The 27,526-nt window shown below is 41.8% G+C and overlaps 1 protein-coding gene across 2 annotated transcripts in view; it reads left to right on the forward strand.

The window, feature by feature from the left end:
• LOC146174876 (synaptotagmin-10-like) overlaps positions 1-27,526 on the forward strand; it is a 113,090-nt gene that overhangs the window by 75,568 nt on the left and 9,996 nt on the right. For both annotated transcript variants that reach the window (XM_084584050.1, XM_084584051.1), the window contains exons 2-6: positions 7,049-7,211; positions 8,802-9,013; positions 10,252-10,442; positions 19,905-20,009; positions 24,488-24,706. In XM_084584050.1, the coding sequence (XP_084440176.1) occupies positions 7,060-7,211; positions 8,802-9,013; positions 10,252-10,442; positions 19,905-20,009; positions 24,488-24,706 (879 nt within the window). In that variant the 5' untranslated portion in view covers positions 7,049-7,059. The remainder of the gene's footprint in view (positions 1-7,048; positions 7,212-8,801; positions 9,014-10,251; positions 10,443-19,904; positions 20,010-24,487; positions 24,707-27,526) is intronic.

The following is a 27,526-nucleotide window of genomic DNA, read 5'->3' on the forward strand; positions in this document are numbered from 1 at the left end:
CTCGACAGGAGACCAATTAGAAACGACCAGTGATATCGGCAGAAACGTCATACTTTGCAGCAGCATCTCGTCTAGGTTGCCGATCAGTTTTTTATAGCACCTTCGAGAGTAACGGTTCCGAAACAGTGCGCAGTTACCCCACTCGTCGGCTCTCGAGGAGCAAAACTTACCCCACACGGCACAGTAATCATAATTCCTAGCAAAATGTGAGGCTTTCAACCGTCGCATTATTAGTGGTGCAATTCCAGTGTGCATAAGCTCCGCATGGTAGACAGGTATGACTGCATTTACATTAAGTATCTACTTACTTGCTTCACTAAATTGGCCTGAGCCTCATCATCCATTTTAGGATGTACTCTAATCTTACGCACTGTTAGGCGCTTTCTAGGCTAGGTGAGCAAAACGTCTAAAATACATTTCGCTTAGCTCCCAAGATTTCATCTCTAATGGGAGTTTTTCCTTTGGTCGGCGGTGAAAATTACTAGGTCTTCTCTAGCAGAACAGCGTAGAAAGCGCACATCCCGGTTATTACCCTTCTCTAAATGAACTGACAAATATAAGCAAGCAAAAATACGCTCTCTGCCCTGGTCGCGTACTGCATGACAAGCTCTGCTAACTAATGATGAAAAATAGGCTTTTCCGTAAATAGCCTGCAGTGTGTACATGGCATACATCTTCAACGTTAGCAATTTTCCGCGGCATTTCTATCTAGGAAGGACGGTTAGTCAGAATTGCGTTTTAGAACGTTACCAAAAGAATGTAAGATGAGTTTATATATATATATATATATATATATATATATATATATATATATATATATATATATATATATATATATATATAAGATGCGGTAGGGGTGCACAGACGAAAACAACGGTTTATTTCCGACGTTTCGCCGGGGCACGGTCTTCGTCAAGGAATATATATTCCAAATTGTTTCGTATATAATGTTAATCATTACGTGGACTCTGCAGTGGATTCATGATTAACCCATTTTTGCCCAGAGTCTTACACCATGTGTCAAAGACTCACTGAGTACTGCACTGTAAGCATTGCATTATGAAGCCATGTTCTCTCTTTTAGGAAGCATGCTCTACGTTTCTGCATATGCGTAAGCCTATTTATTCACCTACAGAGAATAAAGACATTAAAACAGACAATAAGATTTAAATGATCTGTAACGTCTACAATATATAAGTGCGTAAGGCAGATAAAGAATACATCTAGATTACATCTAGTCTACCCCTCGATGACCGCTAGAGAGGTTTCCTAAAGTTTTCTACTTGCATGCAGGCTGCTCTAATTTGGGCAGAAGTTTAAACATTTAGTGGATTCAACTCTCTCTCACAAGTCTACAACGTCTCATAATCCTAGAGGTCCCTCCAACTATGTATGTGAAAAATTCTTAACACGTAAAATTAGAACCTATAAATATTTTAAGAGGACATATAGTTACAGCTTTAACTCTATGACCGGAGACGTTAGGTTGGCAAACATCCGCGGTGAAAAAAAAGCTAACAGAGAGGGGTGAATAAAAAAAGGAGCGTTACCTCAGAGGAGCTGACTCCCCAAGGGCAGTTTAATCAGTGGGCGAAGACAGAGAAAAGCAAAGGAATCACCGAAAACAGCGCATTTGGAGAACCGCGCGGAATAAAAATTTGAGCGCGAAATGTTACCGATCAGAACTAAAGGATCGCCTCTCATTTATATAACCTAATTTCGTATCGCAGAGGACACTCATGTACCACGGAGCTATCAGTTATGTTTTCCATTATAAATGAGAACCAAAACTTCTTGGGCAACTAGGCCGGACAATGGAGCAGGCTGGCGCAAATAAAAAAACACTAGCGTGCGTTTGAATCAAAGGGCGCTATAAAGGAATAAGTTTAAGAAATTAACGATCGAGCAGGTCCGCTGGCTCAAAAGGCCGCACGTTAAGACACTTCCCCTCTGACCGAACCCTTGCCGCTCGATATGGGCAGCCTGCGCAAGAAACCTCTCTCTACATTCGATCAAAAACGTTATCTAGATGTATCGTCTGACTCATATTGCTATTGCCTGCAGAATTTTGGACGGATCAGAGTAAGGCTTTCGTACAGCTGAAAGCCTGTGTCTGCCAGACAGCATAAAAAGTGACAAAACATCCGTCCAATTTAACAATAAGGTCAGAAAGTGGCTCAAACGGCATTATAGTCATTATAGAAAGGCAGAATGCCATTAAAATACTTGTGCCGAAAAAAAAACTTTCCTTCTTAGATTAAAATCAATCCGGGATGTGCTTCCAGACTTGCAAGAGCACACCTTTTCAAAAGAAGGCGCTGAATTTAGAAGAAAACGAAAGGCGGTCGACAGCTGGATAACCGCGCTCTTACGAAGTTGGTGATGGAGAACTGCTGAGAGACTTCCGCTGCTGACGTCTTAAAAGCTATATAAGTATTGTGTGTGGTTCGGGCTAAAGACTGGCAATGATCATATAAGAAGCCGCCAAAAAGAAAATTCTTTCAAATCTATTGAAATGTTCTTCTCGAATTTGAGATCTCCCGCGCCGAATTTATCTTCAATTTCAAGAAGGTTACATAATGAAAGTAATTCAGAGCCTCTTCAGGAAGATTTGCTGCGCCTTTAGGGATAGAAATCTTTATGCAGTATTTGAAATAAGCAGGCGCTTATCTAGGGAGTAGCTGAGCAGTTCGAGGCACTGATCAATAAAAAGAAAAACAATACGGGATACGGCCCTTAATCTACTCGAAATACTCAAGGTATGGAATCTTTATTGACATGCATATCCAAGCTTGCACCTCATTACTTTCTAATCGCTGTCGGGCTTCTGCTTTGAAATTTGTTTTTCTTCTGTGTCATGATCGCATGAACATAAATAAATACACATATCTAAGACCACCATGTCACCACTCGCACCGGACTAGTCACGTGTACTATATCTGACTGCTTGTAATGAGCGGTGACATGCTCAAATATTTTTTTTCTCCGTTAGCCCTAGAAAAGTTCCATAGGTTACCGTGGGAATGCATCAGTATGGGTACAATTCAGCTTATAAAAATTTAAAGGTCTGGTATTTCACTGAGTCTCCCTGAAATAGTAGCATCTCATTCGTTGTTGCTTGTTTGCGGCAGGGCACTATTGGCTGATCTTGCTGAGGTATTGCCTATAAATATTTATTGTAAGTCGTGATTGAGAATTTTACCTTGCTCCACCAAGAACTGTCTAGTTAAGCATAATTGTACGCCTATTCTCGTATGATCTTGTAAATAAGGTTTACAAGATTGTCAAATAAATAAATAAATAAATGATACGGCAAGAATAGGCAATCCGAAGTAGCTATTTGCACATAGTCATGTACTCTGAATTCTAAGCTACAGGCACACTCGAGATAACCTTCCTTACACCGGCAAGCATACTTGGGGGGGGGGGGGGGGGGGGGGATGTAGAGTATTACGCCGCATCATGTAGTTGTCACGCATCTGAATGTAAGTACATTCAGATGCGTGGCAACTAAGATGCGTGATTAGTTCTAAGTAGAACTAATCCTAAATGTTCCTAAATAATCCTAAAAAAAACCTTATTGCAGTAAGAACTAGGTGGCGTCCACCTGCTGTGTAAACCTGCCATAAAAGGTTTGTGATTTGTCGGTGGGGTCTGTGCGTAACAGCAAAAGATGACATTTTATAGCAGACAGGCATGCTGGCCGGTGTGCGCCCACATGATATGGCTAACCGCGGTTGAGGCCTTGAAATCAATTCGCAGCTACTCTTAGTTATCTGCCGACGTTGATAGACAGCTCCTCGCGTCAGGTTTTAATCGAGCCACTATCAAAACGGCACGTGCTAATTCTAGTGCAAACTTTCGCAAACATGTCGCTAAAGATGGCATCTCAGTGCCTGCTCCACGCGTAGAGCATGCGGTGAGCTGAAATGACGGAAGAAAAGTAGAAAGATGAGATGACATCAGATTATAATGCTGTCGAATTCTCAGTGCCTCATATAACTTTTCGGCTCATAAATTGTCGTGAGCAAGAAAGGCTTCAGGCTGCTGCACCTTGTTTGAGCAGACATAACTTGCCATGACCTTTGGCTTTCGTTTAACATCCTTCTAAAACATAAAGACACAACTAAGAGCAAAATGTTTCAATACGAGGCTCGCTTTTTTCTTCTAAATAAGTCTTATAGAGAGGCTGTGCCTTTTCAAGGACTTTTAATTGCGCATGCTCACTCGATAGCGTGCTTTTCTGTGAGAACTAAGTAGAAATTCGACGTAGTAAAGACGTCGTAGAGGTGCGGAATAAATATTCAATAAGAAATAAGCTCGATCAATACAATTTCGCCAAAAATTCATGGCAGTAAATTCAACGGTCACGGATTCCGGAAAAAAAGGCGAGAAATAATAAAAAAAAAGAACGGACTTTTTCTCTCAGCTGCATAAGGCTGCACAGAATTTCTTCCTGGAGCGGTGCATTGCCCAGTTATCCGATTCTTCGGATTTTCTTGCACACACACATCCGGTCCTTGAAGTGCAGAAAAAAAAGTCTTTCAATGGTGTTTTTACGAAGAAGCCGTTCATATGCGCAGGCACACTATGGCTTCTGTATCTGAGCACGTTTTCAACAATGTCTTCCGTTCTATGATCAAAACATACACTACCGCACAAGCCGAGGCCGGGTGCTCTACGCCTGACGTGAAGATCGAAGAGTGAAAACTCTTTCTAAAAAACTTGCAAATTAGCACGTCTGAGTACGAAGAGGCTTTTTTTTTCTTTTACACCTAGTAGTTTCGCTGTAGGAAGGTACATTTATCCTTAGTTTACTTCGTCTATCCTAGCAGCACTGCCTTTTTTACGCTCTGGTAATACCACTCTGCTGTACATACGTGCTCTTAGGTTTTCTCTAATCCTTACATTTTACTGGCACACCAGATTTTGCATGCAAGACGTCGCTCAACGGTTAGAAGAGTCGGATTTCAAGGCAATATTTGCTTTCTCTCCTCCGATATGTTTTCACACATACATTAGTACCTTGGTCCTGACCTTGTGCAAGAGTACTTTCACTCGTGGTTGCAAATGATGCAACAGATATGACAGTGAGATTTAATTTAACCTGCAGGTTTGACTTCTGCAGCCCTTTACGCTAACCTTGATGAGGAAATGGCTCAGTGTAATAATCACGATCACTGCTACAGCTCAGCATATAGTGTGCGAAATAAGGCGGGCCAATATAGTTGCCATTCGCTAAGGCGTAAACGCAAACGTCGTTCTATTCGACGTGCAATATATTAAATTACGAAAAATCGAAAGGGATACTGCGTTACGTTTGCTATGGCAGCTGATGTGAGATTTATTCTTGCCAGCACTCTGAAATATTTTTTAACGCCCTAATATCTCTAACGTACAATGGCATATTGCACAATACAATAGCATTTCTGTATTGCTTCCCTCTGAAGGATCGAATCTGGGAACTAAGGATAAACCCGTCATCTTTATTAAACAGATCTATTGTACAAAAATGAAAGCAAGAATCCTAATCTTCATGGTTAGGCATGAGTGGTTATCTGCGTCCATTCCCAATGCGACGAGATGGATCCATGGAAGGAATAAACGGTGGGAAAACCCGTCCACGGTGAGCAGCTGCGATATGCTTGAAAACAGAAGACGTCGTGGTCGCTACAGCGCTTTGAATTTCAATACAGGCTTTCCTTATGCCTGTGCCTTTACAGCCTTACCTTCTTGAGGTAACAGCGCGGAACGTGGACGGGAGCACAAGATCAGAAGACGACACAACGAGCGCTGGTTGTGTCCTCTTGTGCTCCCGTCCACGTTCCGCGCTGTAACCTCAAGATGCATAACCAACATGCCCAATCTGCTATTCAAGCCTTTCCTTGTGCCTGCGCCTCTACATTATCGCAGCGTCGCTTACTTGTTCGTGCATTCTGCTTTCCTGAGCTCCTAATGTATTTGTGTGCATTAAAAACAAAACGTGCATGTCGAAGCTGATTTCAGTTCATTAGTTCCTGGCCGTGATATCGGCCTGTACCATCCTGTGCTTTTTTGTACTAAAACTGTTTGCAGTCGCATGTTTTAAGCTGTCCTTTCTTCGGTGTCTTTGGGAAGCGCGGCGTCTGGCTCGTAAACAATAGCCTTCATTGCTACTGCTTTATTGAATACTAAAGCGTGTTCTCTTTTGCTAGAAAGGTTCCTAGGTTTGGCTTGCATTTTTTGAGCAACCTTCACAATGTGGCCAAAACCTTTCTATGATACTGTTGCCTTCGGTGTACTGATGTGAGATTCTTTTGGAAACACTATTTGCTTAATAGTTCTTCCTAAGCTCTCTTTTTGCATTTCTCTCACTGTCCACCTTTCAATGTATTCAGCTTATATGTATCACTGCTTCCTTCTTCATTCGCTGGCTATGGGTAGGAGAAAGTGTTCAGTGCACAGAAAAAAAAGCCAGCTTTTCATTCTTCACAATTTCTCAATGTTTATATTCAAGTGAGACTTAATGAGCATGAGATATTTCAAAATGTGTACCGTTTCAATATTTCATTTCGTTTTTTTTTTCAATGTATATTTGTGCACTGTAGCCAGCCATTTTTGTTTTAAATTAAACGACATTACAGATATATAACCGCATTTTTTTCTTCGAAGTTGTACACTCTTTTAACAATTGAGCAACCACAATTGATATTTTCGAAGAAATAGAAAGGGAGTTCTCATAATGTCAGCGCCCCTGTATTTTCTCGAAGAAACGTATAATACACGAGCATGTAAAGAGTTAGTTTCCTTTTTAAATTTATGCCTCCCAGCTTATTTATCCAGCCACATCTAGCAGCCTGTATATAAAGCATTTTTGTGTCCATCACCTTCTCCATTTCATTACGCTTTCACCGAACAGCTTAGTCTTTCTCTCTTTGGCCATCTTGTTCAAGCGCCAGAATCCCTAATCTTCTGTGCTGTGAGAATACTTCTGAATTATAGTTGCCAAAAGAGTTTCTTAGAATTTAAATGGCAACAATTTTTTTTGCTCACTCTACTCTTGATGCAGAAGCGGAGGACATGTCTCTGCTGCTGCTCCTTTTGGCGGCCATATTTGTCTTCGCCGTGGTACTCGTAGTGACGTACTTCACCTACAGGCGGCTCTACGACAACTTGCAGTTCAAGCCAAAAGTGCTGAACGACAGCCCCGTCCACGTCAAGATAGCTCCGAGGTAGGCAAACACTGACACTGCAGTCTGCGGTTATTTCAACATAACATTAAGGTAATCATATAGAATGTTGAATCTTTTCAAGCTACAATTAGTCTCTTTTTCACAACACGTTGGTTAGCATAAGGGCTATTCTAAAACTACATTCTTTTTGCTGAATAAGGGGACTTTACACCATTAGGTAGCTATTGTTCCGTTTTAGGGGAAGCGAATGTGGTAACATTGAATTCACCTTTATTGGCGCAAGAAAGTGGTACAAGAGTGCAAATATGATGTCTGAGGTGATACCTTACAGTATGCGACGTGTCACATGAAGCTGGCAGCGTTACAGGCGGAATCAGTTCAGAAAACAAAGTTGAACAGTTTGCAAGTGCTAAACATTCAACTACTGCATACAACTCTAAGCCAATTAAAAATGCGCTTTTTCAGTTAACCGGTGCGACCAAGTGAACAGCCAAAGTTATTTTTTCCTTGACTTCGTGAAGTCGTTCAGAACGATACGATTGTGTTCATATCTTTCTGGCGCGCTAAAGGCATGGTTACATTTCTCATGACGTCTGAACAGTAATTGTAAAGAATAAATATGTGTTGATAATTCCTTCATGCGACTCCTTTGAACCTTTCAGTGTTCCTGTAACGCATACCAAGTGATTCGAGCTGTAACCAAGAAATTCAGAAAGATAATCAGGAAACGGTGACACCCTAAACTAGTGCAAACTGATGCAAATGGAGCTAGTTAACCTCAGTGGCTAACCACACCCTTACTTCCTTGCTCAGATGTGCAACCTCTTGAAAAGTGTCATCCTCGTTCGTGGGTCTGATTTCTTTGTATGATAATCAGAATTCTGAACATCGCTAGGAGCAGATTGTGTGGATATTGCCGCTCGTTTGTATCGTGTTCCATCAAGAATCTACATATTATGCGAATATCAAGTTTGTTACAAGCTGAGGTTTATCTTAGTAGATCCGTAGATTACGGAAATCTAGGCCAGATTGCAAGTGAATTAGGTGTAACTCAGTATTCAAGATAATCTCCCTGGAGTCTATGACAGTTAACAGAAAAGAATAGTGGAAGTAACTTCACGTCCATATTTAAGGCTTACGGACCCAGGCTCGCAGGGAACAAAACAAAACAACATGACACAGAGAACACCTACTCTAAACAGTTTTTCAGCTGAAGTATGTTTTTGTTCGACTCTTTAACGAGCATCAATGTTTGCTACCAGATAGAAAATAGAAATATAGAATAACGTACACAAAAACTAGTTTAATTATTTATTACGACAGCCGTTGAATCGAAATTTCTGGTTGTTAAAACTTATGCGCACTCTTATCGAAATGAAAGAAAATATAATAGAATAAATTGTTCATTTGCGTCGAAAAGATGTTATTATAAAAGGCCATCTTTATTTCTGTAGCTTTAAATCACTGATGTTATCAGTGTTCAAGCGTTAAAGAACAAAAAACTCGATACCACTGACGCACGCGAACCGAAACAATCCAGAGATCGGCAAGAAGGAGACGACGCTCGGGACCGCAAATGGTGCTTTTTCACGCACATGCTACAGCTCTGATCCGCTGTGCCCCGCGCAGGTCCCCGAGCTCTTCTAACGTTCCATCAATCAAGATCAGCCACAGCCTTCCCGAGATGAAGGACGTAGTGTCCGAGGCGGCGCCTGACGGTGTCGGGAAGAAAGTGGCTCCCCTGCGGCAGATCACGCTTCCCACGGTGCCCACGAGACACCTCACCTTTCAGAGGCAGCTGTCGCATCGGCTCGACCTCTCCACCACGGTGCCATTCGAAGGTGAGCTCTACTTTATGGCTCTCAATCTGATAGAGGGTCGCCGCCAGTATAGCTCCACTCTGCGGATTTCGCCAGAGCTCCAAGTCAGTACGTTAGGCTTTCATGGAAGCCAAGCGTACCTGTGTAGCAGACTTACGCCTCGCTTGTGTGCCAAGCAATGCGGTATTAGGAACTTGGCTGCGAGTGAAACTTCCTTTTTTTTGTTCTCGAAAGGTAATGCACCTTCAGGGCGTTCCTAAGGAATGCAGGAGCCAGGATATTTGCTGTAAAGCTTTAGAACAAGACTTGTTCATCATAACGATAAATTGAAGGCGTTGACTGCAAATCGCTGAAAAACAACAAGCGTGTCTTTAAAGGAGCTTTTGATCCGAAAGCCCCGCAGGTAGTCACCTTACGTTTGCTATAATAGAGATAACTAATAAAATTAGGAATGAGTAGTTCGCATTTCTTATAATAGACAAAAATGTCCAATATTTAGAAGTTGTGGTATGGCAAGCTACTACCTTAATCTCATGTCCTTCTTGAGAAGCGTTAATTAGGTTGTAGAAAAAAATAATCCTGGGTCCACTTTGGCCTCTAGTGCTTTCGCAGATGACTGGTCTAAGTTTCTGCACTTACGTAGCAAAATTCGTTTTCGTCATATTGCAAAATACATACAGGTCAGATGAAGAGAGTGTGAAACTGCGTCAGGACGCGCCGTAAAAGAATTGCTCTTCTTACTTCGAGTGAAATAATATAGCGAGCGGAGATTATCACCTTCGTATTTGAACAATAAACGTTGGGCATTGAGCAATCTTTAGAAAGCAGTGTACGTGGACATCAACTCATAACAAAAAATGAAATAGAAGCTTGCCTGGGGGATTCAGAATAAACGCTGTTACATATGTACATCATTCAAATAGGAAGTACAAAACCTTGACTCTGAAAGGGTGGTTATGGACACTGCTCTAACGAAACCGAGTAGTCTGTAAGAAGGCGCAACTTGTTTACTCACATTAGATGCACAGATTGCAAACGCAGAGGAACGGGTTGGGTATGGTACGTTTACTACAACGGCGTGTCGCATATCTAGCGCAGCTCCTTTTTATGTTCCACAACCGTAGACAATATATATTACAAAATAAAAATGACGGAGGGACAGTCGAAAGGAAATCGTAAATGTCACTTGTAAGGACGTGTGATTTTTCTCTCTGCGTTATAATACCTTGCTGACTGATGGTGGTATTGCTTCCACGCAGTATGCAACATGCAGCAGCGTGAAAACCATGGAACGGTGGGCGCTATACAACCGGAATTGTATGACCAGGATGGAGTAACATCAGGCGAGTCTGGAAGGGATTCAACAGACCTCACTGCCTCGCTCACAACGTGTGGCAAGCTGCACTTCACACTGAAGTACGATGTGGACATAGAAGGCCTCGTCGTGAAGGTCAGTAGACTCTCAGTACATTAAATTGTTCTTAACACTCAATCTAACTCTGCAAAATAGTTTGAAATAGAGTACTATGTAGTCTGCTTTATTATCGTGTGCGCTTCCTTTTAAATGCCATGAAACGTGCCTGGGTTTTTGATTAAAAGCACCTCAAGTGGTTTTCAACTAAAACCAGCGCTTTCGTGCCCTACAGAAAAAGGGCGATTTTTTAGCCAGGAAATTAAAGACAATTTTTGTTCTTTTCTGGCGGAAGACTATAGGGTATATTTTGAACGAACTTATCCCATGTCTCAGGCGAAGACAGCTTGCTAACAACTTTCTGCACGAGAATTTTATTTTCAGATCCTGCGTGCGAAAAAAAAAAAAAACGAATGTTATAAATCTAGGATTAGGGCATTTAATCTTGCTGCAGTGGTTCTGCCTGAAATGTTCATGCTTAAATAACAGCAGCAGTCTAGGCGCTTAATTGGGCTAGTTCTTTGCGAGATTCCGGTGTAGTAGCCAGCGCACAAAGAAGACTCATAGAGGTTACGAGACCAGGACATACAGGATAAGCGTTACATGTGTCGTGTGCTATAGAAGGCGCTGATATGTTGCCGTCATGACACCGAGCTCACTGGCATCATCTTAAAATGAACAAGGCAAGGAAGCGAATTGAAAACGAAATTATATAGCGAGTTTTAAACCTTTGCTGTCATGGACCATTAGGCTAATATGATCATTAAAAACATGTTCTCAGTTTTTCTCTTGCCAGACTTCGAAATAACATGATTCGGTTTTTGTATGAACGGAGCCTCTTTTACAGTAAATTGTTGTGCACAAAATATCATCTAGAAGAGAGGAAACAGCATTTTTCTGGAGCCCAAAAAGGAATAAATGGAGCAGCCGTGAGAAATAATGCACGCCGTAGATGTGCAATGCAACCGAGGCTTTGTACATCACGTGAAAATTACTGTTGCCCTGATGGTTTGGTGATAAGCGCAGATTTTGCAGATTTTCAATAGCTTAGCAATAGTATCTGATGTGTGTTTCTAAGCCCCTCCATTGTAATGAAGATAGTTACGTTGCGAAATATTACACACAGTTTTAATTTCACCGGTATACTGATTAGATATTGCAAGGTTCATTTAAAAATAATCGCAAATGATAAGCAAACGTTTTCACAAAGCATGCCGAACGACGCAAAAAATTACATTTATGACAGAGGTGATAGGCGAAAATATTGAAAAAAATCCCGACGGGAAATAAGAAAGTAAAAAGATTAGGTGGAAATGTAAACAGTTCAAATGAAAATGGAAATAATTTCATATTTTTGGGCAGTCGTAAAGAAACATATTAACATATTTGAATAAACTTGAAAAATTATGCTCAATTTATACATTATTCGGAATCCTATTCTAATCCAAGTACCATTGAATCTACCACTCGTTAAACATAACTGTTGGTACGTGGTGATTGGTAAATCTATAATTATTCGCATCTCCTCTTGGTCTTAGTCCGGACATAAGAGTGTAAAAGAGAAGAAAATGGTAGAAAGGAGTTGTGTCTTCATTAATGAAACTGTCTTTAGTTCGTGTGCAGCTGACATAATAAACGTCACAATTCCTGAAAGAGAGGCTGGCTAGGGGCAAAATTCATGATGCGACGGACATGTTTGTGTAACGAAAAGCGGCCGCCGAGACCGGAATTCAATCCTGCATCCTTTGAAGCCCCGCCGGGATGGTACAGTGGTAAGACGCCCGACTACTGTCCGGAATACCCGGGCTCGAACCCGACCTCGGCGGCTGCGTTTTGATGGAGGCAAAACGAAGAGGCGTCCGTTCACTGTGCGATGTCAGCGCACGTTAAAGATCCCCAGGTGGTCGAAATTACTCTGTAGCCCTCCACTACGGCTCCTCTTTCTCTCTTTCCACTTTACCTCCCACCTTCCTCCCTCCTCTTACGGCGTGGTTCAGGTGTCCACAGACACAAGTGTGACAGTTACTGCGCCTTTCTTTTCCTGTGAACCAATTATTATTGTTATTATTATCCTTTGAAACAGTAATTAGCGCCGTAACCACTGCGCCACCCCGGCGGGGTAATGGGGTTCAGCGAACGTGTTAGGTGTTTTTCGGCTTCAGGGGTTTAAAGCCCAAGAGCAGCTCAGGCGATGAGAGACTTCGTAATAACAGCTGAGAAAATTTCGACTGTCTGGGGTTCTTCTGCGTGCACTCAAACAGCAATGCACATGAGCGTCTTGCGTTTTGCCTCGTCGAAAAGAGGCCACTGCGGCCGAAGGGGGCCTCTTTGTAATGAGGCAAAAAGCAGATTTTTTACTTTTTTCCCTGCAAACAGCAGTGAAATGCCCTAACCACTGAGACACTGCAGCGGATTATGAGCTGTTACTCTAATGAAGTTATCACGAAATACATATGGCCTACTACCGCAAGATCCACAGGAAAGACGCCTGCTTCCTACAAAATATAGATGTGACAGTTTGAAATTGGATACGTGCTCGTGCCATTTTCTGGGCACAATTGTGCTACACGAACATCGAAATAAAAGTGAATCCTCTGCTCCTGTTTGTGGCGGGAACTGCTACCTGAATTTTTCATGGTCAAGCAGAGCTGCCTTGATGGATAAATGGACTGGATGGTTTAGAAAAACGATAGAAAACCAACGCGAAGCATATGTGACATAAACAGAATGCATTTTAATGCAGCAGATAAAAGGCACCTAAGCCTCAGTAAGTGCCACTGTCTTGAAACAAACGTTTAGGAATTACATCGAGTTTTTTGTTACATTAATATCAATTTTCTTCGTATGATTAACGAGCTATAAAAAGCGAAACAAATGAAAAATGAAAGCAGAATAATAGTAAATTTACTTACACATTATTGCCATTACCGTCGTTCTTTTTTCATAGCAGACAGTCTGTAATGCTTACCGTAATTTTTCTCGAATTTTTAGCGCCTCTCTTCACAATGGGGAAAATGATCAGTTCAGTTCAGTCGTTCAGTCGTGTCCGACTCTTCGCGACCCTATGGATCATGTCACGCCACGCTTTCCGGTCTCTCACTATCTTCCTAACATCACATAACTTCATCTGCAGTGCCTCGGGAAAATGATAGCGTATACTTATACGGATTTGCTAATTTATTACTTTCCGCTGTGCATTCCTGCTATACTAAAAATGCGCTCCGACCTAAAATTGAAGGATAGTACTTTGTGAGTTTACCATAGCGGCCTTATTCTTGATGGTCGCATTACGTTAGGCTGGCTGCTTCTACTGTCAGTTGTCGTCGAGCAAAGATGTTGCGAAAGCTGCAATGAAATTATCGCGGAACGCATCCTTAGCGAATGCAAAGTTAAGTCCGTGGTGCTCGCCCTGCTTCAAAGGTTCTGAGCACAGCATGTTTTATGTCAGGCTTTGGAGAGATTTTATCTGCCTGAAGCTATGCTCCCCTTCGTTGGAAATGTATAATAGCTTTGGAAATATATAATAGATCATGGCGGTCGAGGTGGTAAGGAATAGAACATTAAAGGAATTGTCATATTGGCTTAGCAAATTAGCTTGTACATTGGACCAAGCTCAAAGTAAAAAAAAAAAAGAACTAGTCGTGTTACTTGCAAGAAAAAGAAATCTCTTGGTAATCGCAAGCATCTCGCGCGCTTCCTACAAAGTCTAGAAGTGAGCAGCATAGGATAGCTTGTAGATATCGGGGATTCTTTAGACATAAAACACAAAACATTCAAAACAAATCCACGTGGTGTTGTCTTTAAATCGGAGGTTAACATGTCAAACGAGCCTTCCGGCAGCCTTGGTTAGTATCAGGCACGCTATCTACAGTGCACACAGAAAGTTGATATCTTGTGTTAAAAGGTTAGAATTTTGGTGTTCATTGGGCTCCACATAGCGTGGTAGCTTACTCGTCTATGAAAAATAATAATCGCGAGATAGAAGAATGGAGTAGGATATTTAGGATTAGGGAAGCAGTAAATTTCATGTATGGGAACGAGGATTTACAGCACTAGCGGCATTTAGGAGCCTAATAGCTCATTAGGGATATTCTCTTGAGGGGCGGTTAACTACATCCCACATTTCCTGTGGGATACAGGTTTATATGAGAGAAACAATGAACCAGAATTATGCATAGATTTGGGGATGAGGAGAAACAGAAACACCTAAGAGTATTTCATTCCCTGCTCCTTCTGACAAGCGGCAACAACAAATTTTCTAGGGATCTTGTGAAAACGGTTTACACCTGCCGCTCAAAAGCTATGGAAAGAAAATGCTCGTCTATGATATATTTAGCCAGATATCGATATATCGGTATTTTGGATAAATCGATTTAATATGTTCGCATTGCTCTCCTTCAAATTAGCTTTTTTCATTTACGTGAGCATAACTTGGGCTCGTATATATAGTGCGAAACGCCTGAAGAGCGTCTCCTTTTCGAACCTCATATCTGCGAGTTACGTTTCGCAAGGTCAAGTGAACCATAGTTTCAAAATGGCAACCCAGCTTGGCCGCCGCATAAAAACAAAGTATATATACCATGCGGCCAAGGAAGTACTACATAACTTGTAACCAAAATAGAATCACACAGCCTGACTACACCTGAGGCAGACAGCAAAAACGTCCGCACAGCGGCGGAGCAAAGGCGCCTCAATTGACTTCCCCTTTTGTCCCGCTATATATGGCCCAGTTTGGCTGGCTCCAAGGTTGGACCTCTTAATACCACTATTTGTGTACATTTGTGCATCACCTGTTTGGCGCAAAAGATTATTGATGGTGTCAAACGATTGGGCCAGTTGCGGAGCACAAAATTACCATTTCAATAGGATCCTTGTTTAGCGGTGGATTCGCACCGGTGACCTTTGCTCTCCCAAACCATGCTTCACGCGGATCGTCAAACGGTCACTGCGGTGGAATCATTGGTTGCAGGACGTTCCAGATTGTGTCAAGCAATACGCCGGTCTATGCTTTCCAAAATGATATCTAAATTTGGCTCCTAGCTCTCATTTTCAAAATAGCCAATGAGCATGCCCGATACATTTCACTGGTCACCCTACTGTTTTAGGCTGGTTCAAAAATGACAGATCAATTGCATAAATAGTCATTTTACATGTATGCAATTATGCTCTGTTGAACATTACAAATAGTTGGTGTACCATATATATAAACGAGTCGTGTCATTTCGAAGCATGCAATACACAGCTACATCCTAAAACAGTAAAGTATTGCTAAAACAGTTTATGCAACAACAAAAAGAAAATATATTTGTCGAGCTAATTCTTTTTAATCGATCGCTTCTTAGCATTCACTAATGTTTTGTGGGTTGTGCAAAATAAAACTGACAGTTCACTTGAGATCTTCGGTGCCTAAGGAATCCACGTGCAGATATTGAAACCCCGCCTACCAGTCACGTGACAAACCTTCCATCGCCGGCAAAGTAAGAGCGGGGGCATTTGACAAATCATGAAAACTTTATAGGGTGCTCGTGCAATATCGGTTCTTCCTCAACTTTTCGTCGGAACATTTTTTTCTTTCTTTTACGACCGTGTAACCAAATAACTTCAGCTGGTAGACGACATTTGCAAGGCACATTTACTTGTTGCCAATAACACACATGAAACAAGCATGCAAAGAGCCCTGCACGAAAGAAGGTACCTCCATCGGCCGTCCCCTTTGAAAACAGCGAGGCCTGCAGCATGGGAAGACATAATCATTGTCGCTATAAATGCTGTTAAGGCTGTAACACGATTTATGGTTTTAATATCCACAAGAACGCAAGCCCTTATAAACGCCTGCTTGCACGCACACACGCAAACACACACACATACGCACGCACACACACACAATATATAAACACAAACATGCACGCACAGAAGAGAGGACAAGTCGAACCTGCGATCTTAATAAGACGTCATGGGGCTGCAGTAGGTACGCTTATTTGATTTCGCACTGCGGCTATACTATAATCGACTATCAGGGAAGAAGTAATTAGAAGAGAGTGTTGATAAGAAATGTTGCCTAAAGGGCGGTGTGCTTTGAGCGATCAGGACACTGTCTCGTCTGTGTAAAGTCCGCTCCAGTAAAAGTAAAAAGTGTTAGCGAATGTTCAAAACGCAAGTAATCACCTATCCCATTTGTCTTTCTTGTTTCAACAGAGCTCAAGATGATCACTGTTCGTAACACTTAGTGCGCAATTTAAAATTGACCGAAAGTTTGCTTAGCGATTTAGAAAGTATGGATGAAGCGTTTCAGGGGAAGCGGTTGATGTCCATTCGGTTTTATGCTTGCACAGGCGCAATAACCACAGACAATTTCTTCGTATTGAGCAAGGTTTTCATGCAAAACGTGACTGTTCTTTCGTGACCTATATTTTCTCGCAGATTGCTGTAAAACTGGGCTGCACTGCTAGCATAATGCGCAATTAAGCAGTTCACGAAAAGCAAGGGAATTCTATGGTCAATGAAAGAAGCAGAAACAAATATACTTGAGGGGCCATATTCGACGGTTGCACAATCACGTTTATCCATCTTATAAATTTTAGCCATCGCTGGCGTTTTACATACGAAGGCTACGTTTTTGCATTTAATACCAGTTGATTAGACAGCCCCGCTTCCTTCATTCAACCCGAGTGCCCCGAGTTAGTGATGAGTGGCCTGAGTTAGCATGAAAAGGGACAAGCTTTCGGTGCCGAATTTTATTACATTTGAAAAAAAAAAAATGCTGTATTAAATGGCTCCCGAAATAAAATTGAGATTGTTTTGGTTGTACCAGAAAATAAAAGACATGACAAGATGTACTATTTTCATTTTATTGACGTCCGCAATGCGCGCATGTCCGCCTCATGCGACGCAGCTGCTGAGTAAAAGTGGCTATCAGATCGCGCGAAAAGGCTCGGTATGAGCAAATAATTTGAAGTATGCGGGCCACACAGCCGATGAGAATGAAGCCAGGTTGATGTAGGTTCTGGCTAGTGGTTCACGATCTGCTAACCCCATCTGCCTTTCAAACGGAGAACCAGCGATTAATATCTGCAGTGTAAAATAGCAGAGAAGACAGCATAAAATGATATCAATCGTCAAGGTTCATTTATGAAGCACCTAAGACGCCTGCTTCTGGGAAAGAGAGCCATGACTAGCCTTGACCGCCTAGTGAAGAGCAGAGACATAAGACTGCCAACCAAGATCCGTATAACTCGTGCTATGGTCTTTCCAGTTGTGATGTATGGATGCGAGAGTTGGACTGTGAAAAAGGCTGACCGCCGAAGAATTGACGCGTTTGAATTGTGGTGCTGGCGGAGACTCATGAGAGTTCCTTGGACTGCCAGAAGATCAAATCAGTCGATATTGTCGACCATAGGCACTGACTGCTCATTGGAGGGTCAAATTCTAAAGTTAAAGCTCAGCTACTTTGGTCATCTGATGAGAAGAGAGGAGTCTCTGGAGAAAGATTTGATGTTGGGAACGGTTGAGGGTCACCGGAGAAGGGGTAGGCAGCGAACGCGATGGTTAGATGGCATCCTCGAGGCGCTGCAGATAAGTTATGTGATGTTGGAAAGATAGTGAGAGACCGGAAATCGTTGCGTGATATGGCCCATAGGGTAACGAAGAGTCGGACACGACTGAACGACTGAACTGAACGGAACTGATGTAGCGTACTATCGAGAAAGTGTGCACTAATATATGCACATAGTTTATGTTTTAGAAAAAAGCATAACTTTGCAGTATTTTAATTTTTTTCTGCAGTCATACCTACTGTAACTATAAAGTACAATCTTCTGCAAACATTGCAGATCATTATCCCGTATTTCTCCCCAAGGTTGGAATAACTCAGAAGGTCCCCGAACCTATGGCTTGCTGAGCATGCTCTTCTATTTCATTAGTTTTGTTATCATTGTCTACAACACGCTCGACCGATATCCTACAGGAGAACATCGCGAGACTTACTGTGCCTGCAGATCCGAACGCTTTAGTCGCCTGTCCCCTAGCACTCTATATGTGCATATATTATGTCAGGACGCTAGGCAGTCTTCTGTACGTGCGCTGGACGGTACAGAGTTTTACATCCTCTTTCACTTCCAGCCTCTTCGATTCCGCATGAGTGCATAGCTCGCGTTTCACTTCCTAAGCGCTGTGGCGTTTTCTTCGATGCCTCGCCTGCGGACAGAAAACAAAGAGCGCTCCGTGCGCAGTCATTAATCTAGTTGATAAGCGGGCGTGTGAGGCAACGTGTCGTTGTCCTCCCCAGGAGATTTTCGCATGGCCGGAACTAAGCACCGCCACTCTGTGTTTATAGTGTTCTTGTCTTCCCGCTTTTTCTTTCTGCTTTCGGGCCAATTCTAGCCATATATATGAGTCCCGTGTTCCCAGACCGGCCGCTTTTTCGCATCGACCGGTGTATGTAGGCATCTCAGTCCGCATAAGCGGAGCTCAGACTACTTGAGAATGAAAATAAAACGCCTGTGCAGAAACTAGTCAACACAAACCGACAGAATGTCGTTGCCCTACAGAAAATTTTGCCTTAGTTTCGGCCGTGTGGGTAAGAACGCAGGAATGATAGCAGGGCATCTGCGTGCATCCAAGAATACTGAAATAAAGAAGGTAACTTGCAATTGCCTCTGCAAGTCAATTCTGAGGCAATGTCTAGCAGCAAGATATTTCGTCTAATTCTCAGTTGTGTTTGCTACTTCGCAAATACCGCACCAAACATCAAGACATTGGCCCTGAAAATGAGAAAGGCAAAAGCATGGTGCAGTGAGCCATTTCACGCTCTTGAGGGACCCTTTTCGGCTATTGTTCTGGGGTTTTTCATAAACGGTTAAGGGGCTCCTTCATCAGACCCTAGTTGTCTGGAAATGTTCCATTCGCCTACAGTCGTACTGGTACTGGGGCACGCTAGGGAAAAATGTTGCAAATAGGAAGGTCTGCTTTCTCACATTCTAACTTTCCAAACGCTCATCGAAAAAAATTGGACAAAAGCCAGAGTGAGCCTAAACCATTCGGTACACGCATGAGGTAACAAAACATGCTCATGTTTTGACAGAAGCAAACAGAACACTTGTTTTGAAGAATTTTTTTTTTAAATTAGGAAATGCGCTATGGTACACTGCCTTTAAAGTTATATAAGGCAACACAATGAAATGTGAACTGCTTGCTTTTGCCTGCACCAGCGTTTTGAAGTTCGTCATCTCAAAAAGTAACATTTAAGAATCAGGTGCTTAAGAAGGACGATAATATTGTCCTCATAACATTACATATGATATTCAAAATGTTCCGGTATAAATGACAAAGCTAACATGTGTTTGCGTCTTATTAAGGTATATTATACTACATTTCTGGGACGGGCAAAATAATTGGGCTCTGTCGGGAATGACACACAATGAAGTGCCTTTGATTGCATGCGTGTTTCTTTTTGTTTCAGAATACCGAAAGTTGATTTTTTTCGACGTTTTTATTTGCCCCTAGATTATCCAGGCCAAAGATTTGCCTTCTAAGGACTTCCTGGGCTCGTCGGATCCCTACATCAAGCTGTACCTTCTTCCTGAGCGGCGAAAGAAGTTCCAAACTCGGGTAAACAAGTTATTTATATTTTGGGCTTATTTCTGCTTTTCTTGTGTTTTAGTAGTGCCTTGTGTTGAATGATTGATAGAAACTAGCTTAACAGCTTCATGCACAAAGCAGACTGAGCTGATTGGCAATAGCCACTGATATTCTAGAGTGGAAGGCTGCTCGTTTCCCCGGCCGGAAATACAGATGGCAGGTTTTGCTCTCTCTCTCCCTTGTCTTTCCTACAACAACGACGTAAAACAGTCCAAAATGTCGTTAGAACCTGATGAGCAGCTGTCAAGTGGACGCGATCACGCGTTCAAATTTAGGCTTGCAGTTGTAAGTGCTTGCGTGATATTTTTTTGTCATTAACTTGCACACTAATTAAAGTTAACGAAGACGGCGACGCACAGCGTGAGAACGTCGTTGTTTAACACGGGCCATGTCATGCGCTATGTTGAATTATAAAGGTGTAGGCTCAAGTTGACTGATTAACTGCAATTAAAGGGAGCTCTCTGGCGCGTTTTCCCATGGGTTCGAATCAGGTTCACTGCCATGTGTTATTTCGGTACATTTATTTCATTTACTGATTCCTTAAGGGCCCGAAGACATTACATAAGCGGTGGACATACATAGTTTTAGAAATGTGGGAAACAATGGAAATAAAGCACACAGTGAAAAGTAAAAAAAGGAACTACAATATGCAATACACGTGAGAACTATGGTATTCATGCTGGAATTAGCAAATGAATATACAGCGCTATAAGACAAGACTAAAATAAGGAATAAAATGTACAAAAAACAGTCGATATCTACGTGAAATGAGCTTTTAATTTTTCGCGGAAAGTTTTACGATAATGCATGATGCGATGCCATTATGTAGCGAATTCCAGAGTACTATTGCATTACGAAAACATGAGCTGTTATAATCAGACGTGTTGCCGCTTATACATGTTATCGGTTTATCGTGGCTGTGGCGGGCGGACGTTCTTAGCGGGGCAGCTATCAAGTAGTGGCGTGATTTTTATGATAAAATTTGTGATATAAAGATAGACAGGTAATGACACGGCGTGCTCCGAGTGTTGAGAGACGAAGGGGCTGCTTGAGGGAGGTGGAACTTGATTTTCGTGAGTAACATGAAGTGATAAACCTAGCTGCCCGATTTTGAATTGGTTCCAATTCGATGGTGAGATAGGATTGCCCTGGATGCCAGATGGATGACGCATACTCTAACTCTGAGCGTAGAAACGATTCATACGCTAACTGTTTTATTCCAGGAGATGCAGATTTAAGATTACGTAGCAGGTTATGTCTATTTTTATATGCTCCCATCGCGTGGCATAATAATGCACACTTTGATGAACAGTCACTTCAGTGCCTTAGCGATTCATACCAGACATTCGACGGCGCGGAAAAATACGAGAATATATGTGAGAAATGTAAAAGCGCAATAGAACTCGCCGTCTCCATTGCTTCGTTTTTAGGTTTCATTCAGTGACAGTTTTTTTGCGGAGGAGCCTGGTGGCAGCATACTGAGGCTGAAGCACTTGTATACCATTGCGCATGCGCTGAACAAAATATTTACTCCAGCAAACTTTATTGGCGTTTAATTTTTTTAGCGCCGAACTGGTTTTCCATGAGAGCGCTCTGTTAAAGAATGCAGCACATGGTGCAAAAGGCGTTTTTCAATAGCCAGTTTACATGCTCAGATATTGAGCTTAGAATGTGTTAAACATTGTTTGCTATCTCCCATACAAAAATTTCCTATGGTCAGCTATAGAAAATCCTTTGTATGGTCGGCTATAGAAATTTGGCCCAACTATCTATAGCCGCTTCTATGGCTGTCTTTAGGTTTTTCTATAGTCTGTTCTATAGAAGTCTTTAACCTGTTCTATGGACTTATGGCTCCCTATTTACTGCAGTATTTAGCATTTTTTATGGTCAGCTATAGATATGTGACCCAAAAAGCTATAGCCGTTCTTATGGTAGTCCTTAGGTTTTTCAATAGTCGATTCTATAGAAGTCTTTAACCCATTCTATAGACTTATGGCTCCCTATGTACTGCAGTCTTTAGCATTTTCTATGGTCGCATACAAACGTTTATGGCCAGCTATAGAAAATCCCTGGTACCGTCGGCTATAGATATTTGGCCCAAAAAGCTATAGCCTGCTATAGAAGTCCATAACCTCTGGACTGATCCCGGTGTCCTAATGTAAGTATTGCATTCTTTAGCATTTTCTATGGTCAGCTATAGAATATTCGCGCGCGTGTATGTGTGTGTGTGTATGTGCGTGCGTGTGTTTGTTGATGTGCAAGTGTGTATGTGCATGTGTGCCATGCTCTATATCTTCGGACGTTCATTTTGATGAATAAATAACTGAAAATCGGCCATCAGTGACCATTACCGAAACCATCGTGGGTCAAAGGTACTCACTGCAGGCGTACCTCCATGCGGCGACAGTGCTCCCACCAGCTATACATAGATTGTGGCGTAATCCATTTGTCGTACAGCGTTGTAGTTGGTGACATACGGTTTCTCGTTGCACACAGCACACAACTCTTAATCAAGCTAGAGTACAAGTCGCACGAGGAATTCGAACCGACGATATATGTACTTTCATATAAGGGTGTACGCCTACTGGTCTATAGCTTTTGGTATATACAATATTCTATAGCCAGCTAGAACAGGTTATATGGCTTGCAGTCTGTAGCTTTAGAGGCATTGACATTTCTATAGATGGCTAAAGATAACTGTATGGCTACTAGTCTATAGCTTCGAGAGCATGCACTTATCTATAGCCAGTTAAAACAGCTTATATGACTTGCAGTCAGCAACTTTAGAGGCATTGACATTTCTATGGACAGCTAAAGATAACTGTATGACTACAAGTCTACAGCTTCAGGAGCGTACACTTTTCTATAGCCAGCTAAAGCAGATTATATGGCTATCAGTCTGTAGGTTTAGAGTCATTTAAATTTATATAGACAGCTAAATATATCTGAATGACTAATAGTATATAGCTTTAGGAGCATACACTGTTCCATAGCCAGCTAAGCAGCTTATATGGCCTGTAGTCTGTAGCTTTAGAGACATTCACATTTCTGTAGACAGCTAAAGGTAACTGTGTGACTAGTGGTCTATAGCTTCAGGAACATACACTTTTCTATAGCCAGCTAAATCAGCTTATATGGCTTGCAGTCTGTTGCTTTAGAAGCATTCAAATTTCTATAGACAGCTAAAGATATCTGTATTACTAATATTCTATAGCTGAACATAAACTTCTCTATAGCTTGCTAAAACTGATTCTATGGCTCGCAGTCTGTAGCTTTAGAGGCATTCAAATTTCTACAGACAGCTAAAGATAACTGAATGACTAATAATCTATAGCTCCAGGAGCATAAACTTCTCTATAGCTTGCTAAAACTGATTCTATGGCTCGCAGTCTGTAGCTTTAGAGGCATTCAAATTTCTACAGACAGCTAAAGATAACTGAATGACTAATAATCTATAGCTTCAGGAGCATAAACTTTTCTATAGCTTGCTAAAACCGATTCTATGGCTTGCCGTCTGTAGCTTTAGAGCCATTCAAATTTCTGTAGACAGCTAAAAATAGCTGTATGACTAATAGTCTATAGCTTCATGGACATATGGTTTTCTATAGTTAGCTAAATAGATTTTGTATGGTCGAGAAGCTATAGACAAAGTGGTATAGAATTTTCTATAGCTGCCTATAGATATTTCAATGGCACTTTATAGCCGACTATAAAAGTCCATAGACAGACATAGCTAACCATAAACTTTTCCATTGAAGTACATAGACCATTTTTGTATGGGCTTGGCTTTCTATTGAAATGTGACAAGGACTACTGCTCCATTCTCTTGCTTCGTGCTCTTATTTAGAGCTCTTATTTAGTGCCAAGACGGAATCTTCATCGTCAAAAAGAGTAATTTAACATTGCATTCATAGCCATTGTTCATAACCAAGTCACAATAATATTCGAACATGACATACCATGTTTACGCAGTACCAGCTGCTTGCGATTACCTACCTTTACTATCTGACCCCCGGATAGATGCGACTATCATTTTAAGAAATGTGCAATCAAAGAAACAAATAAGCTTTTTCTAACTTGACCGTGTCTCTGTACGCTGTCAAAACAACGTCGGCTTTTGTGTCGCATTTGTAACTCCGTTATACATGTTCACGAGAAGTCATTACATTTTAGGTTGCCATATCTGAAGCCGTGAATTTTGCTATAAGAGATACTGTGAAAAAAAGAAAAGAGGTATTGAGGGAAAATCGCTAAAAAGCATGAATTTGTATTCGAGCGATTCAGACAAATCCCATTGCGCTTTATGCTATGTTCTAGGGGGGTGCATTGCTTTTTATGTCCCTCTCATGAAACTAGTTAATTGGTAGGTTTCTTCATGTACGATTTACTGGGCAATTCATTGGCAGCTCTAATGACACAGTGCCGTACTTTCACGCCCTCCACATCAGGTGCACCGCAAGAACCTGAACCCTGTATTCAACGAGTCGTTCGTGTTCGCCATGCCGTATGAAGAACTCAGACAAAGAACGCTCCAGTTCTCCGTCTACGACTTCGACCGCTTCTCTCGCAACGACCTCATCGGTCACGTGATTGTGAAACATCTGCATGAGCTGTGTGATCTCGCCCACGAGCTCGAGTACACTATGGATATCGTGGGGGTGCCACAGGTGAGTGGAATTTCAGTGTTCGTCTTTAGTTTATTCCATCACCTTATTCTAGTTTGGTGCCGTATGAAGATATCAACCTTCAATCGCTAAAAGCCTGTTTTCAGTTCCGGTGCAGTATTTCCTTGTACTCTCAGGGCGGAAAAGAAGTGTTGGGAAGCGTTTTGGGTTTTAAATGTGAATATTTAGTATCCACGAATATGCCTTCACTTAGAAAATGGTGTGAGTAGTGTACTAACGCAATCTGTCTTCCGTTTAGACCCTAGACACGAAAGAAGATGACTGCATTGTACGTTACGAGACCTGCAAAATCAGTATTATTTACAGCCTTATCAGTTTTCAGTACCGTTTTATGCTTATCTGTGAAGTTGTAAAATTAATTCTCGCGTTTTTAAAACGAAACACGACCCACTCTATCCTAAGATTAAAGCTGCTGAAACAACCAACCACACAAAGAAACAAATACATGTTTAAAATTTTAAGAGGGTATTTTTACCATCTAAACTTGGCTTTAGCCTTCAATTTGGACCCTACAGTTAATGTATAAATTACTGGCCCATGTTGATCATTGTTAACATTGAAAACCTCAGTATGCTTTGCGGGCATTTAGGGGAAGCTGCATTATAATCTCTCAGAGGCATCTTCTGCTAAACTGGCCGCTTACATAAACCCTAACAAGTCAGGTCTCGTCTGTCTGTCGAGCTGATATTCACGAGACCGGCTCATGTATACGCTAGGTGGTCGCCCTGAGACGCCATCAACTCAGGATGGGCCAGCGCCACTGCAAGCGGTAGATTGACTTGGCTCGACCTGCTTGGCCCACACTGGTGCCCTATCGAGCTGATCCTACCTTTTGTCTCCAGTTTGGTTGAAATGGCTATGTAAGAGACGGGAAGCATAAACTGCTTGTCGGAGCTTTCCTTATCTAAAGCCTGCGCAGATGTTCCCTTGCTTGGCGTTTGCTGAAGCAGCGAAGGCGGCACAATAGTGACAAAGTGATCTAAACGATGCCTGGTATGTTTTGCCCAACCCGACGTCTAACGCGCCGCTACTAGACCCTCTAGGCTCAGATGCGAGCTAACTAGGCAAATTCGGTATAGGCGGACATATAAAAGGTCAAAGTTCAAAGATTTTACCTAATGAGGTTTTGGAAACTAAGATTACAATCTATGCTACTACAACAGGCGCCAGGTTGCAAAGAAAAATCGCAGCTGGCAGTAAGGTTTAGTAATGTCGGTTTAGAGAAATATTTTGAAGTAATTTTCGTCATGAGGTGAAAACATGCGCGAGTTTTAAGGTGCCCTCCCGCAGAGAACCGCTTTGAAGCGCACATAAGGCTAGGGCGCAAGTGTCAAGTGACATTCTTTGTTCCACCCTCGCTGCAAAGCTCGCCACTGCTGTCCTTTCCAGGCAGCAAAAAAAGAAAAAAAAAAAGAAAGGTCACGCGACACATGTGCATGAAGGGAGTATATTGGGGCTATTTTTTTTGTTTTGGGGGGGGGGGGGTGAGAACGTACGTTTTGAGAGGGTTGCCGTGAAGGTTTCTTTATCCATAAGACCAAACCAAATCGCTTACTTCATATTGCTCAAAGTGCATTGACAGTAACTAACGGTCTTCTACATACCACTAGCTCTAACCCCGGGGCTTACTGTGATGATCAAATATTTTTATCTGGAATAATTAGAAAAATTTAGCTATCATTCTTCACGTAATTTGTAATGTCCACCAACGCTGATAAATATTATGCTTAGAATGCCCTGCTTGCATCCTAAATATAAGTTATTAAAGTATATTTCTGTTTACTCTTAAACACTGCTAGTAATAGCGCAGGCTGCGGACCAAACAACCCCCCTTCCCCCCCCCCCTCCCCGTCCACTGTTTCATGAATAAAAAGAAATGACGTGCTATGATAACCAGACAGGCATATTAGGCCTTTTGTATATCTCATGAACAACCGCTATACCTTCAGAAAGCGTTGCATGTGGATTCCTGTGACGTCACTATGTCGCGCCCAACTGTAGAGTTGCAGAAAAAAGTAAAAGTAGAATGCCACTACCTTGAAAACGTTCATAAGCCTTGCATATTATAAGCTGGCAGTTGTGGTATGTGCAGTCTTGTAGCGACGTTCTGTCGCTTTCTTGAGAACAAATAAAGTCTCATTTCTTTTTTTTTTGTACCAATCGCGTGAAAGCAGTTCGAACAGAACTGCGTACCGCGGTTACATATGATGGCGCCATACATTGTGCGAGGGACAGAGTGCGCTTGCTAAATGCTATAAGGTGGATTAGATTATTCAAACAAGCAGCTGTTTACTACTTCATCAGTTGAAAATGAAATTAACCCCTACATCGTTTTGCGAAAGTTCCCACCTACTTCGCACAGTTCTCGCTTCGAACAAATTATTGACCTCCATAAGACAGCAATAAATTTTGGAGTATAGGTATTCTTTGGAGTCCGTTGTAGACGTCTCCAAACAAAGGATTGTGGAGCTGGCGATGCTAGCGAAGTTTAAATTGAATAACGACCAGAGTATACGAATATACGTACTCATTATTAAATGACTAATAGGCCTGGGCGTGCGTAATATTAGATACAAGAGATACCATTTCTAATACGGTGATGCTAACAGCCGTGCGCACGACAGTGATGGCGCAGAAGTAGAATTAAGCCTTGACTCGAAAACGTGCGTAGCGTCTAAAATAGAAAGTCGTTTTAATCGGTGAATTATCTCCAAATGTGGGGAGAAACATATTGCGCATATTATCTGAGGTAAAAATGGATAATTTCGTAAACGAATATATTTGTGATGATGTTTTACTTAA

The sequence above is a fragment of the Amblyomma maculatum genome, chromosome 11 (genome assembly GCF_055883805.1).
Source record: "Amblyomma maculatum isolate TAMU_Amacu chromosome 11, ASM5588380v1, whole genome shotgun sequence".
NCBI classification, from domain to species: Eukaryota; Metazoa; Arthropoda; class Arachnida; order Ixodida; family Ixodidae; genus Amblyomma; species Amblyomma maculatum.